Genomic DNA, 12,918 nt, shown 5'->3' on the forward strand with positions numbered 1-12,918 from the left:
CACAGTTTTTCCCTGACTACAGGAGGTAAAGTAGAAACACAATATGATAGAACAGAAAAAGTTTACACTATTGATCTTGATCATTTTTGTGGAGCTTTCCTCTTCCCCCAGAGGGTGGAAGATGTTGCAATCTTTAGAGGGACAAAAAAATTCTACATATGCATTACTGTATGACCTTATTGACAGATCACGTGAGAATAGAAACAATTCATGTAAAAAGCAACCAGTTGGTTTGTTGAAAGATGCGTATAATGGAGGCAACTGTTGACCACCTCCAATTGAGCTGCACTCATTCACTAGCCTCTCTTAGTGAAATCAGTGAATTAACTACTGTTCTTGCAGCCCTTGGAGTGCCACCACCATGCATTCTCTACATTGCCCTCTGCTTGGGCCTGGTCTTCTCCCTGGCCCTCCTCCTCTCACTGCTCCTGCACCTCTCACTGTACCTCTCACTGTACCTCTCACTGTACCTCTCACTGTCATGCACCTCTCACTGCATCTCTCACTGTCCTGCACCTCTCACTGCATCTCTCACTGTATCTCTCACTGTCCTGCACCTCTCACTGCATCTCTCACTGCATCTCTCACTGTCCTGCACCTCTCACTGCACCTCTCACTGCATCTCTCACTGTCCTGCACCTCTCACTGCACCTCTCACTGCATCTCTCACTGCATCTCTCACTGTCCTGCACCTCTCACTGCATCTCTCACTGTCCTGCACCTCTCACTGCACCTCTCACTGTCCTGCACCTCTCACTGCACCTCTCACTGTCCTGCATCTCTCACTGCATCTCTCACTGTCCTGCACCTCTCACTGCACCTCTCACTGCATCTCTCACTGTCCTGCACCTCTCACTGCACCTCTCACTGCATCTCTCACTGTCCTGCACCTCTCACTGCACCTCTCACTGTCCTGCACCTCTCACTGCATCTCTCACTGTCATGCACCTCTCACTGCATCTCTCACTGTCCTGCACCTCTCACTGCACCTCTCACTGCATCTCTCACTGTCCTGCACCTCTCACTGCACCTCTCACTGCATCTCTCACTGCATCTCTCACTGTCCTGCACCTCTCACTGCATCTCTCACTGTCCTGCACCTCTCACTGCACCTCTCACTGTCCTGCACCTCTCACTGCACCTCTCACTGTCCTGCATCTCTCACTGCATCTCTCACTGTCCTGCACCTCTCACTGCACCTCTCACTGCATCTCTCACTGTCCTGCACCTCTCACTGCACCTCTCACTGCATCTCTCACTGTCCTGCACCTCTCACTGCACCTCTCACTGTCCTGCACCTCTCACTGCATCTCTCACTGTCATGCACCTCTCACTGCATCTCTCACTGTCCTGCACCTCTCACTGCACCTCTCACTGCATCTCTCACTGTCCTGCACCTCTCACTGCACCTCTCACTGTCCTGCATCTCTCACTGCATCTCTCACTGCTCCTGCACCTCTCACTGCTCCTGCAGTCCTTAAAGTCCTCCTTTTAGTGTCAATGTAATAGGAATAACCCCTGCCACTGTAAGCCAGACTGGAATCAGATGTGGTTGGCCCAATTTACCCAACATAAATCAGTTGTGTGTCAATTATACAATTTTCTTTTTATTATCAGCTGAGATATATTGTTTCTGTACTGATCTCATTGCAGAAGCAAAGGTTTTTATACTGTATCTAAGGTTTGGAATATTGCTTTTGCTATTGTGGGATGTTGTGTGTTAACATTCGTAAATACTACAAAAACAATCCATAGTTTTGTTGGGACGTATAGCTTGTCTGTTAAGAAAATGTAAGCGAATGGTATGGCCACAAAAAAACGATGCTGTGCTAATTGTGTTTAGAGTTTTGAAAATGTGACAACTGTTTGGACAAACGCTTGTTAGTGACTGAAAAAACTGTAAATATATATAGATCTTTACAGCTGCTTAAGATGAAAAAGAAACTGATCTCAGCAGAATAACTGAAGAATTGACATTCCCGTGCTTAGATTTTAATCAATCACTGAGATCAGTGGCACGCGCTGTGCTCGAGGACGCGCTCATTACTGACACCATTATCACCAATCAAAAACCTCCATCCGCCAATTCAATTCCAACATCAGCCAATCATCAGCCGTGCGTGAGAGATATGTGTAATTTAAATCTGTCTGTCTGTAATCGTGTTTTTCTTTCTTCCTCTGACTTTAAAATGAAGAAACAACTTTCAGTATAGCTTGCAAGCTACACGCACACGTACATCTGTTTGTGTTTATTTTACAGTGTTTGTGTAACTCGACTGTAACATTCATTACTGTGAACACACACACACAACACACAACATATAACTTGATTGGACTGTAAGATCTTTATAGATGTTAAATGTTTGCAACAGTTTTAATCACTTAAACACAGACAGCTGAGGCGCTGCTGTAGATGGCAGATTATTATTTTACCCTTAACCGAAATTAGATTAGAGAAGTTAAGCCACCGCAGTGACTGGTTACAGTTTTTTTATTCGCTTTGGTACAATTTTCACAAGTATGTGGCAAAACCCCACAACTGCCAGCACAAAACTCAAGGCAGATCATCAAATAGTCCGTTTTTTCAAACATGTAATCACATGTTCAATTGACTTAGTACAACACACAAAATGATACATTCACTTTTTTACCACATTTAATCATTGTGTTATCAAAGAAATACCTTTCATATGAAGTCATTCTCTTTCACAATGCAATGCTCGCAATACTTTTGATATGCTTCTCATCTCATTTGCGTAAATTCATTTGACCAGCACTAAATCCAACTGATCTTAATGGTTAATCACTGAACCATTTGGTAAACCTATGTATTTTCATTTCAGCAATATACAGTATATGGATTTTGAGAACTACAGAAATAAAACCTGTGTTTGTACGAACATATGTAACCACACATGATAAAATACTCTTTATTGCTAATTGATTTACATAGTGGTAACCACAGTTGGTCATTACAGTAGATATACTGTAAAAGTGGGAGTGTAAACACTGGCAATTTATTTCAACATGAAACAGGACAGTCAGCAAGGAATAAGAAGATCTTGTGGACAAGGGATCTGTTGGAGAGGTGGGCATGGGCACCAACAGAGAGGTCAAATAGGGGGATGAAAATTTATGGCCAAATGCTCAAGACAGGCTTGATCCAAATTACTGTAATGTAATGTAATGTGTGCACTAAATGTTCTCATTCAGTTACATTATAGAAAGTATAGCTATGTTACAATTATATCTGAAAAATAAAAACTACTGTAATTTGCTCAAATGAATGTAAAAGATGTCTTCATTGATCCTTCACTTGATTACACATAGGATGGATATTTTGGAAATTATAGATTATGTAAGTAATGTAAGTGTATTGCCTAATGTAAAACTGTGTGATATGTATTTTATAGCACTGTAGCATATTAATTTCAGCACTTTTAAGGCTGATTTGAAACATGTATCTTGCATTGTTTGCTGTTGGATGAAATGATTGTTAAAAGTACTAAACTGAAAGAAGATCATACCGTTGTGTTTCGGTGATTAAACCAAATGTTCTCATTACATATTACAATAATGTTGTATTTGAAACAATGATTATGTGGACTGTCTGAAAACATTACGCAGCAATATACTGAAAGCATTACGTCAAGTTTTGAAAGAATGACTAGCTGCGTTACAAGTGTGATCAGTTTGGATGTTTGTACTAAGACTTTTGAAAATTTACACCTTACTTAGTACCAAAGCGAATAAAAAAAACTGTAAATAATGATTATACACAATTTACATTTAGTTCAGTGTGTGTGCGTGCATGTGTGTAAATGAATGAATGAATGAGTGAGTTTGTATGTATATCGGTTTGTGTGCGTGCGTGCGTGCGTGCGTGCGTGCGTGCGTGCGTGCGTGTGTGTGTGTGTGTGTGTGTACCTGGTAATTATCACGTTGCGGGGACCAATACCTGACATTTTGATGTCCCCATGAGGAAACAACCTTATAAATCAAACAAGATGATGTTTCTTGAAAATGTGAAGTAGCAGAAAGTTTTCTGTGATGGTTGGGGTTAGGGAATGGGGTAGGTTAGGGGAATAGAATATACAGTATAAAATGCATTACGTCTATGGAATGTCCCCACAAAACATGGAAACCAGAATGTGTGTGTGTGTGTGTGTGTGTGTGTGTGTGTGTGTGTGTGTGTGTGTGTGTGTGTGTGTGTGTGTGTGTGTGTGTGTGTGTGTGTTGTGTGCTGGCACTCCTTCCTCATGTGGTTCTTGTCAAACCAATCTCTCCGGATGTGATTCAAATCATCAGTGTATGTTTTTCACTTTAAGTTCACAGACTCACAACCATTTTACACACAACAGTGACTAAAATTGAGAAATGAGTTTATTTTTTTTAATTACTGAAGAGAATGATCATAAATAACGAATGATGTCAAATTATATTCTGTAGTTCTTCTTCAAAAGAAACATCATACACACACGCATACACACACAGTGAGTTCAAGAGAAATAGTGAGCCATCCGAGAGCGGGAGGGCAAGATGAGATTTGACTTTTAGGGCGGATCTTTGCTGTGTATTTCATTTCTGCTCTCATTGACTCTGTGACTGAGTTTCAGGTAACAGACCGGCCGTGATCCTTTAATTTTCTCTTCCAGCACAAACTGACTGCGGCTCAGAGGAATGGCATCTATAAATGGAGTATTTGGGATTTGTCTCCTGCTTTTTGGTGGTAAGTTTTAATATAAATTAATTTCTTTATTGTTGCAGTATAGAGCCACACCCAGAAAGAGTTGATTTCAGACAGATGGTCATATCCAGATAAACTGTAACACTTTGAGACACAACAATGCTCTCTAACATTTTAAACAACTCATAAAATGAAACAAGGTGAAAATAATCAACCTGACTTTCATTTGTATTAACTAGGTAACTTTGTATGTTTGGATTACAGTTTTTTTTCGATTGCTAAACGACAGTGGGCACAACTGGAGTCACATTTGCAAAACTCTAACTACAGTCTGCACAGCAGCAGTTCATGTGGACCAAACTCTAGTTCATTTTTCATTAGTTAAACACAGTTTTCAAAACTTTACACAGTTATCCCATGACTTTAACCAAAAAAGATGTAAACAACACTGGTCCAGAAACACTTCCTGTTTCAGTTTGTGACTGTTTTTTTATTTCACATATATCATTATCTTTAAGATGTTTGTTTAACTTTTTGATTCAGTTTTATATGTTCTGTGAGTTGTATTTTATTCCAACGTTTATCTAGTGTTACAGTTTTTTTTCGATTGCTAAACGATAGTGGGCACAACTGGAGCTACATGTGCAAAACTCTAGCTGCAGTCTGCAATACCAAAGGTCACGTGAGCTAAACTGTACATATCACCTGCAAAACTCACTTCAAGCAACACAACTCTAAACACATGACTCAAAACAGCTCAGTGCAGCCAAACACTAAACACAACCCTCAATGAGATAACACACACTGTCACTCACAACACACTGAGAGGAAAAACATTAACATCAAACACCAATACAGAAAATACTAACTTTTTATCTTTACAGATTGAACAATTTCAGTGACTTCATACAAAGTAATGTTTTCTTCAAATAATTATTTATTGATTGATTGATTTATCACATGATTTTTTTAGATTGATTGATTTATCACATGATTTTTTTAGAACATCATAATTCTTTAAGGTAAATGAAAATTAGCAGTTTGCTTCAATAGTTTGTAGTAATTTATGGAATTACAGTAATGAGAAAAAAAGGTAGAAACTAAAAGTACATACTGTAATTCAAACAAATAATTGAGGGGCTAATCCTGCCTCTCTCTCAGGCCACTACATGCCACCCTTCTTCCTCCACGAACCCGTCTTCCTTGTTCCATTTCCAAAATTAGTCTTTCTGAGCTCTACCTATCATATTTATACAAAAAGTAATATTTTATATATATATGGCATTGGAATTTATATTTATATAAAATTGCAATCAGCAGTGTTTGAAAGGCACAAGGCTGAAATCAATTCTGTTTTGAATGTGTGGTTCACAGTTTTGACAGCAGTGTGTTAGCATTTGAACAAAGTGCTGTAAATCCACAGTGTTGTGCAGGTTGTGTTTAAATTCATGGGATAAGTGTGTAGAGTTTTGAAAACTGTGTTCAAGCATTGAAAAATTAACTAGAGTTTGGTCCACATGAACTGCTGCTGTGCAGACTGTAGTAAGAGTTTTGCACTTGTGACTCCAGTTGTGCCCACCGTCGCTTAGCAATCGAAAAAAACTGTAAAAAAAACTGAAACAGGAAGTGCTTCTGGACCAGTGTTGTTTACATCTTTTGAAATGGTCTATATATATATACTATAAATACATAATACACAGTTTCACATTAGACAATACGCTTACATTACATACATAATCTATAATTTTCAAAATATCCATCATCTGTGTCATCAAGTGAAGGATCAATAAAGACATTCTCTACAATCATTTGAGCAAATTACAGTAGTTTTTATTTTTTAGATATAATTGTAATATAGCTATACTTTCTATAATGTAACTGAATGAGAACATTTAGTGCACACATTACATTACATTACAGTTATTTGGATCAAGCCTGTTTTGAGCATTTGGCCGTAGATTTTCGTCCACCTCTTTGACATCTCTGTGGGGGCCCATGCCCACCTCTCCAACAGATCCCTTGTCCACAAGATCTTCTTGTTCTTGCTGTCTGTCTTGCTCCATGTTGAAAGAAATTGCCAGTGTTTACACACCCAACTTTTACAGTATATCTACTGTAATGACCAACTGTGGTTACCACTATGTTAATCAATTAGCAATAAAGAGTATTTTTTTTGTGGTTACATATGTTCGTACAAACACAGGTTTTATTTCTGTAGTTCTCAAAATTCATATACTGTATATTGCTGAAATGAAAATACATAGGTTTACCAAATGGTTCAGTGATTAACCATTAAGATCAGTTGGATTAAGTGCTGGTCAAATGTATTTACGCAAATGAGATGAGAAGCATATCAAAAGTATTGCGAGCATTGCATTGTGAAAGAGAATGACTTCATATGAAAGGTATTTCTTTGATAACACAATGATTAAGTGTGGTGAAAAGTGAATGTATAATTTTGTGTGTTGTACTAAGCCAATTGAACATGTGATTACATGTTTGAAAAAACTGACTATTTGATGATCTGCTTTGAGTTTTGAACAAATAGTTGTGAGGTTTTACCACTGTGAAAATAGTACCAAAGCAAATAAAAAAAACTGTAAGAGTTGTGTTGCTTGAAGTGAGTTTTGCAGGTGATGTGAACAGTTTAGCTCAGGTGACTTTTGGTATTGCAGATTGTAGCTAGAGTAAAAAAACTGTAATAGAATAGAAAAGTAAGTAAATGTAAACCTTAGTAATGCAAAAAGACAAAACTGTTTCTAACTGAGTGATTTCATGAGAATAACTAAAGTTTAGCAGATGTCACCTGAACAACAGCTGTAGTAACTCTGATCGACCTGCAGGCTGCGGCTCACGGCCAACGCCCTTAACACTTTCATTGTAAAAAAAACAACAACAACACTTTCAATGATAAATGAGTTTCAATGAACTCTTCAGTTCCATTTCTCCTGAGGAAATATTTTTAGAAAGAAAGAAGAAAGAACGTGTACTCTTATTCTATTATTATTCTCTTGAGGACTTTAAAGGATAATTCCGGTATTCAACACCCTGAGTCTCATTTCTGGTTTGTTTTGGATGAACTACAGTGATGGACACAGAAATTTTGACAATGGGTCGTGTCTTGACTTTTCGACTCATTTAGAAGCGTCTCTTGACTGCTTCAGAATGGAAGTCAATGGCCATGCACAAACATGTCATTAAAACAACACTTAACGTTAATTTTCAAAACCGAGTGGTTCGTGGTGTTCGTTGATGATTAAAAACAAATATATCAGCGCAATGTATGATTTCAGTCCGTGTTATTTGCTATAGTGGAACTATTTTTTCAGATACCTCACAACCGCGTATATACTTCCGCTCTATATTTGAGTCTGAAGCATGAATGAACGTAGTCCAACAAACTGTAATAAAACGGTAGCATACTTTCAAAATCAAGTTTATTTAAAACACTTACACCATCCAATATGTTTTTTCATCAGCAAAACAATAAAGAAGATATTTTGCAGAAACCCCAGTGCTCCGTCATGCAAGTCAACAGATCCGCACACTTTAAGAGCTAAAGCATATATATCCAATACAACAGTAATCCCCCATAACTCCGTGTGACATATTGACGTCTTATGAAGCAAATCAATCAGTTTTTGCAAGAAACTGAACGTTATTTACAACACTATTAGCGTGAATGCCAAAGCAGGAAGCGTGCTTTCCGTTTGAGGTGATCTCTTCCACTAGTGCTGTTGGCTATAGATGTTGGTCTCTCTGCGCCACCTATAGAGCGGGAGCGTGAAGCGCACTTCCTGCTTGGCAAAAGCTCTGCATTAACGCTGTAAAATATTTATATATATATATATATATATATATATATATATATATATATATATATATATATATATATATATATATATATTCGAATCTCAAAACTGAAAATCGAATGTCAACCCACGAATCGAATGTCAGCCCTACAAATATGGGATACATTTCTTCTGAAAGTAAACAGACCCTTTTCTGTTTCCCGGCGGCGGAGTGATATATCAGCGAGCAATGCGTCTTCCAAGGGAAGTCAATGGAATTTTACAAAATGCCAAATAAAACACGACAGAAACTGTATTTCGCTACACAACTTGTTTTCAATCATCAACGAACACCACGAACCACTCGGCGAGCAGCACAGTTTTGAAAATGAACGTTAAGTGTTGTTTTAATGACATGTTTGTGCATGGCCATTGACTTCCATTCTGAAGCAGTCAAGAGATGCTTCTAAACGAGTCAAAAACTCAAGACACGACCCATTGTCAAAATTTCTGTGTCCATCACTGTAGTTCATCCAAAACAAACCAGAAATGAGACTCAAAGTGTTAAATACCGGAATTATCCTTTAAGGAGAAACATCTCAAAGTTGAAAAATGACAACTTAAATCTCCAATAATCTCTATGAGCAATGATGAAAGAGCAATAACATTTCATATAACCCAAAGGAAGAAATTAATAAAACTTGGTGACTTCCTCAGGCTACAAACTCTTTTCCCTGTGTGTGTGTGTGTGTGTGTGTGTGTGTGTGTGTGTGTGTGTGTGTGTGTGTGTGTGTGTTTTCACAGGAGTACAAGTGAGTTTGGCCATGACCGTTACCATCCCACAGAAAGAATATAAGGTTGCCCGAGGAGACGATGCAACTTTGACGTGTACATTTACAATTCCAGCGATGGGAGTTTCTGACGCTATTGTGTCATGGACAGCGGTTTCAAACTCACCTGACGTTGCTGATGTAAGAAATCAGACAAATGTGTATTGTCACAAAGCAGCTTTATAGAAAAAAATCAGTACATGAAAATGATTAACATTGCTAAAAACATGCAAAAGTATCACCCTGCCTGTAACCAAAGACCATGAATAATGATGTTAGTTAGGAAGAGCTCAACCCAAAATTCATCTGAACTACACCAAACTAAGCATCTTCACTCATATAAGACCAATATCTGATTGTGTGCTTTGTTTTTTTGCATCTATGTTTCAACACAAGACAGCAAAAAATCATAAAGACTTGGGCTGCTAGTCAGGTCAACCACTTACTGTAGCCACCGCCTAACAATGCCCAACATCCCAATAGACGGGTTGCAAGTTTACAAACATTACAGGGTGCTCACGCATCCAGGAGGCAGAAAGCCTGCTTGGTGAGCTGATCCGCTACTGCAACAACCTTAATTATTGAAGCGTTCTTTATTGTTTGTAAATAAATAAAACTTGATTTTAGTTGGATCTGTTTTTCTGTCTTTATTTTTGCAGTGCTACTGTGATACATGTATAAATTATAGTGTTAGGCTAGGAACGTAAAAGTGGCATCTACGGGTATGTTAACATCATGCACCCAGCACTGACCCTGTTGGTACTATTTTCCACGCAACAACTCCTTGGCATTTTAACTTACAGACACAGCTACTAGCATACAACACAATGCACTTCTCTTCTTTATGCCTCTCGGTTGCGCGCGCAACCAGTTAATGACGTCGCCGTGCAACCCGTCTATAATACATTGAGTTATCAATGAAGAAATATAAAATGATTGTGTGATTTATGATGAATTGTTCCCCTGTGTTTTTAGTGAAAACATTCATCTCTATTTAGCAGTCTACAGTACATGTGACCACAGCTATACAGCGCCCCTTTGCGTTTCCTAAAGTTTAATAAGATTACATACAAACTATAAATAATTCAATGTGAAAATGCAGTATTTGAATGTTTTGTTGGTTTTCCCCTTTACTTTTATAGAGCATCATTGCCACATATTTCAACGCTGATAAAGTTTTTATCAGCAGGAAATATAAAGGCCGGGCGAGTTTGGAAGTCAATATCCAAAAAGGATTCGCCAACCTGAAGCTCAGCGCCGTCACCAGCCTCGACACGCGGGGTTATGAGTGCAAAGTTCAGGATCCGGATGATGAAGAGGGCGGACAGTCGGCCGAGACTAAACTTACAGTCTTGGGTAATGATATGACTTTCATGAACTCTCATCTAATTTTTTTGAAAAGTGTTAAATATGACACAGATTTTACTGCAAATGTCCATCCATGTGGTGAAAAAAATCTCTATAATCAAACACCGTGTGATTATCTACCTTGTGACAGTGGCTCCATCAACGCCTCTCTGTAAAGTTGTTGGTGTAGCAGAGTACGGTCAGAACATAAACCTCACGTGTTTCTCTGAAGAGGGGACGCCAACACCCACCTACAAGTGGCAAAACTTTGATGTCAATAATGTCCCTCGACAAAACCCACTCAAGACTACTGACCGTACGTTGTGTTTTGTGTGTGTGTGTATGAACGTTTAATGATGTTTAAATGTTAAAACGTGCATCATCAACAGATCTATCTTGATCTCTTATTAGAAAATGGAATCTTGTCACTCTACAACATTTCCAAAGACACTTCTGGTTACTTCCTCTGCACGTCCACCAATGAACTCAGATCGGCAAAGTGTAACATCACCCTGTCCGTCATGCCGCGTAAGAAAAGCACTCATGAGTTTTTCACACTTCGTTTCGAGGGCTATGTATCCCTACGCCTTGGCCCTAGCCCTTGATCAAACTGAGAATTGAGACACCATTTCGCCTCACACGAACGCACAAAACCGAGGTGAAGGGGTAAGGGGGAAGGGGGAAGGGGAAGGGGTAAGACAGAGAAATGAGATGCACGCTAAGTCACAATTTTTGATGTCACTAGTCAATATTCAGTTAATCAATATTGGTAGTTTTCCCATCTCCAGACAATACCATTAAATACAGCATAGGCAAGTTATCCGCTGGGCCTATGCCATTCTGTGCAGGCACCCTTACCTGTATGTGTTGTGTCAGCCATTAGAGGACAGGTTCCAGAGGAAGGAGGACTTTATAAATGGTTTGAATACCCCCATTTTGTGACAATCAATAAACAATCACAAATTGTCGTACTGTATAAAAACTTGTTTATGAAGTTTAGATATATACCAAGCAGATCTGCATTTGTAATTCGATTTGGTTTATTTATGTAGCACCGAAAGAAAGATATACAATCTGACCCATTTAAAAACATTTAACAATTTTTCAGTATCTTTCCCAACATATGTGCGGGTATCATAATAAGGTGTTGAAGTGTGTTAAATTGTGAATGCTGTGATTAATACATTGTAAAAAAATCCGCAGAAATTACAATGTTATTGCAGCTGGGTTGCCGATAATTTACGTAGATTTACATTTATGTTATTTACTGGCAAAAGTTTGTTCAAAGTTAAATAAATTTTAAATATTAACAAGTCTTTATCTTAATAGAATAAAACTATACAATAACAGCCTCATGCAAAGCATTCTGGGAACCAGAAATCATCATCAACCTTTTTCTGTTTTTTGCTTCAGATTTTGTTTCCCAGAATGTTTTGCTTGATGCTGTTTTTTTTTAGATTTACTCTGTAAAGACAAAGGCTCTATCTTACACCCGGCGCAATGCTGCGCAATATGTCTTTCGCTAGTTTCCACCCTGCGCAATATATTTTTCACGTTTAGCACCACGTTGTTTAAATAGCAAATGCATTTGCGCCCCCTTTTGCGCCCATGTTCAGGCGCATTGTTGGCGCGTTGCTATTTTGAGGCAACTAAAATAGACTACGCCATTTACCAACAAAAACCTGGTCTAAAGTCTAAAGTCAATGGCGCAATAATGTTTTTTGTTATTTAAAGAGCGCATTGTCATGGGCTTGTCAGACCTTTTGTACTAAATTAAGGTCTGAGTACATTTGGCAAGTCCATGACAGTACTATGTTCTGTGTGGGGACATGTGGAGTCATATGGTATGTGTGGCTTCCACGTGTTCCCAGTGTCTTGTGGCTGTCATGGTCTTGCCTGACCTTAGTGTATGATTCAGGTCTGATATTAGAGGGCAAGGCTATGACAGCATTGTGTTCTGTGTGGGAACACGTGTTTTCACATTATGTTTTTGTGTCACGTTTTCCCAGTGTCTTGTCACTTTTACCCTACTCCCTTATGTACTCGTGTCTTACGTAATTAATTATGTTCACCTGTTCCCCATTGATGTGGTGTCTTTATAATGCCCTTTCGTTCTCTGTTGTGTGCGCGTGCATTGTCAAAGTTGTTTAGCTCTGTGTTCATGTATTTCATGTTGAAGAGCTGTTCCTGTTGTTCCCGTGTTTTGGTTTGTGTTTTACCACAGTCTTTAGTTTCATCATCTGTTTTACCCCCCACATGGGTG

The 12,918-nt window shown here is 38.6% G+C and overlaps 1 protein-coding gene across 1 annotated transcript in view; it reads left to right on the forward strand.

The window, feature by feature from the left end:
• The first annotated feature begins 2,152 nt into the window (after nucleotides 1–2,152).
• LOC141350095 (uncharacterized) overlaps nucleotides 2,153–12,918 on the forward strand; it is a 33,614-nt gene continuing 22,848 nt past the window's right edge. The window contains exons 1-6 of the mRNA XM_073854583.1: nucleotides 2,153–2,207; nucleotides 4,656–4,729; nucleotides 9,283–9,449; nucleotides 10,451–10,664; nucleotides 10,807–10,971; nucleotides 11,067–11,183. Of these exons, the coding sequence (XP_073710684.1) occupies nucleotides 4,681–4,729; nucleotides 9,283–9,449; nucleotides 10,451–10,664; nucleotides 10,807–10,971; nucleotides 11,067–11,183 (712 nt within the window). The 5' untranslated portion in view covers nucleotides 2,153–2,207; nucleotides 4,656–4,680. The remainder of the gene's footprint in view (nucleotides 2,208–4,655; nucleotides 4,730–9,282; nucleotides 9,450–10,450; nucleotides 10,665–10,806; nucleotides 10,972–11,066; nucleotides 11,184–12,918) is intronic.

The sequence above is a fragment of the Misgurnus anguillicaudatus genome, chromosome 16 (assembly GCF_027580225.2).
Source record: "Misgurnus anguillicaudatus chromosome 16, ASM2758022v2, whole genome shotgun sequence".
NCBI classification, from domain to species: Eukaryota; Metazoa; Chordata; class Actinopteri; order Cypriniformes; family Cobitidae; genus Misgurnus; species Misgurnus anguillicaudatus.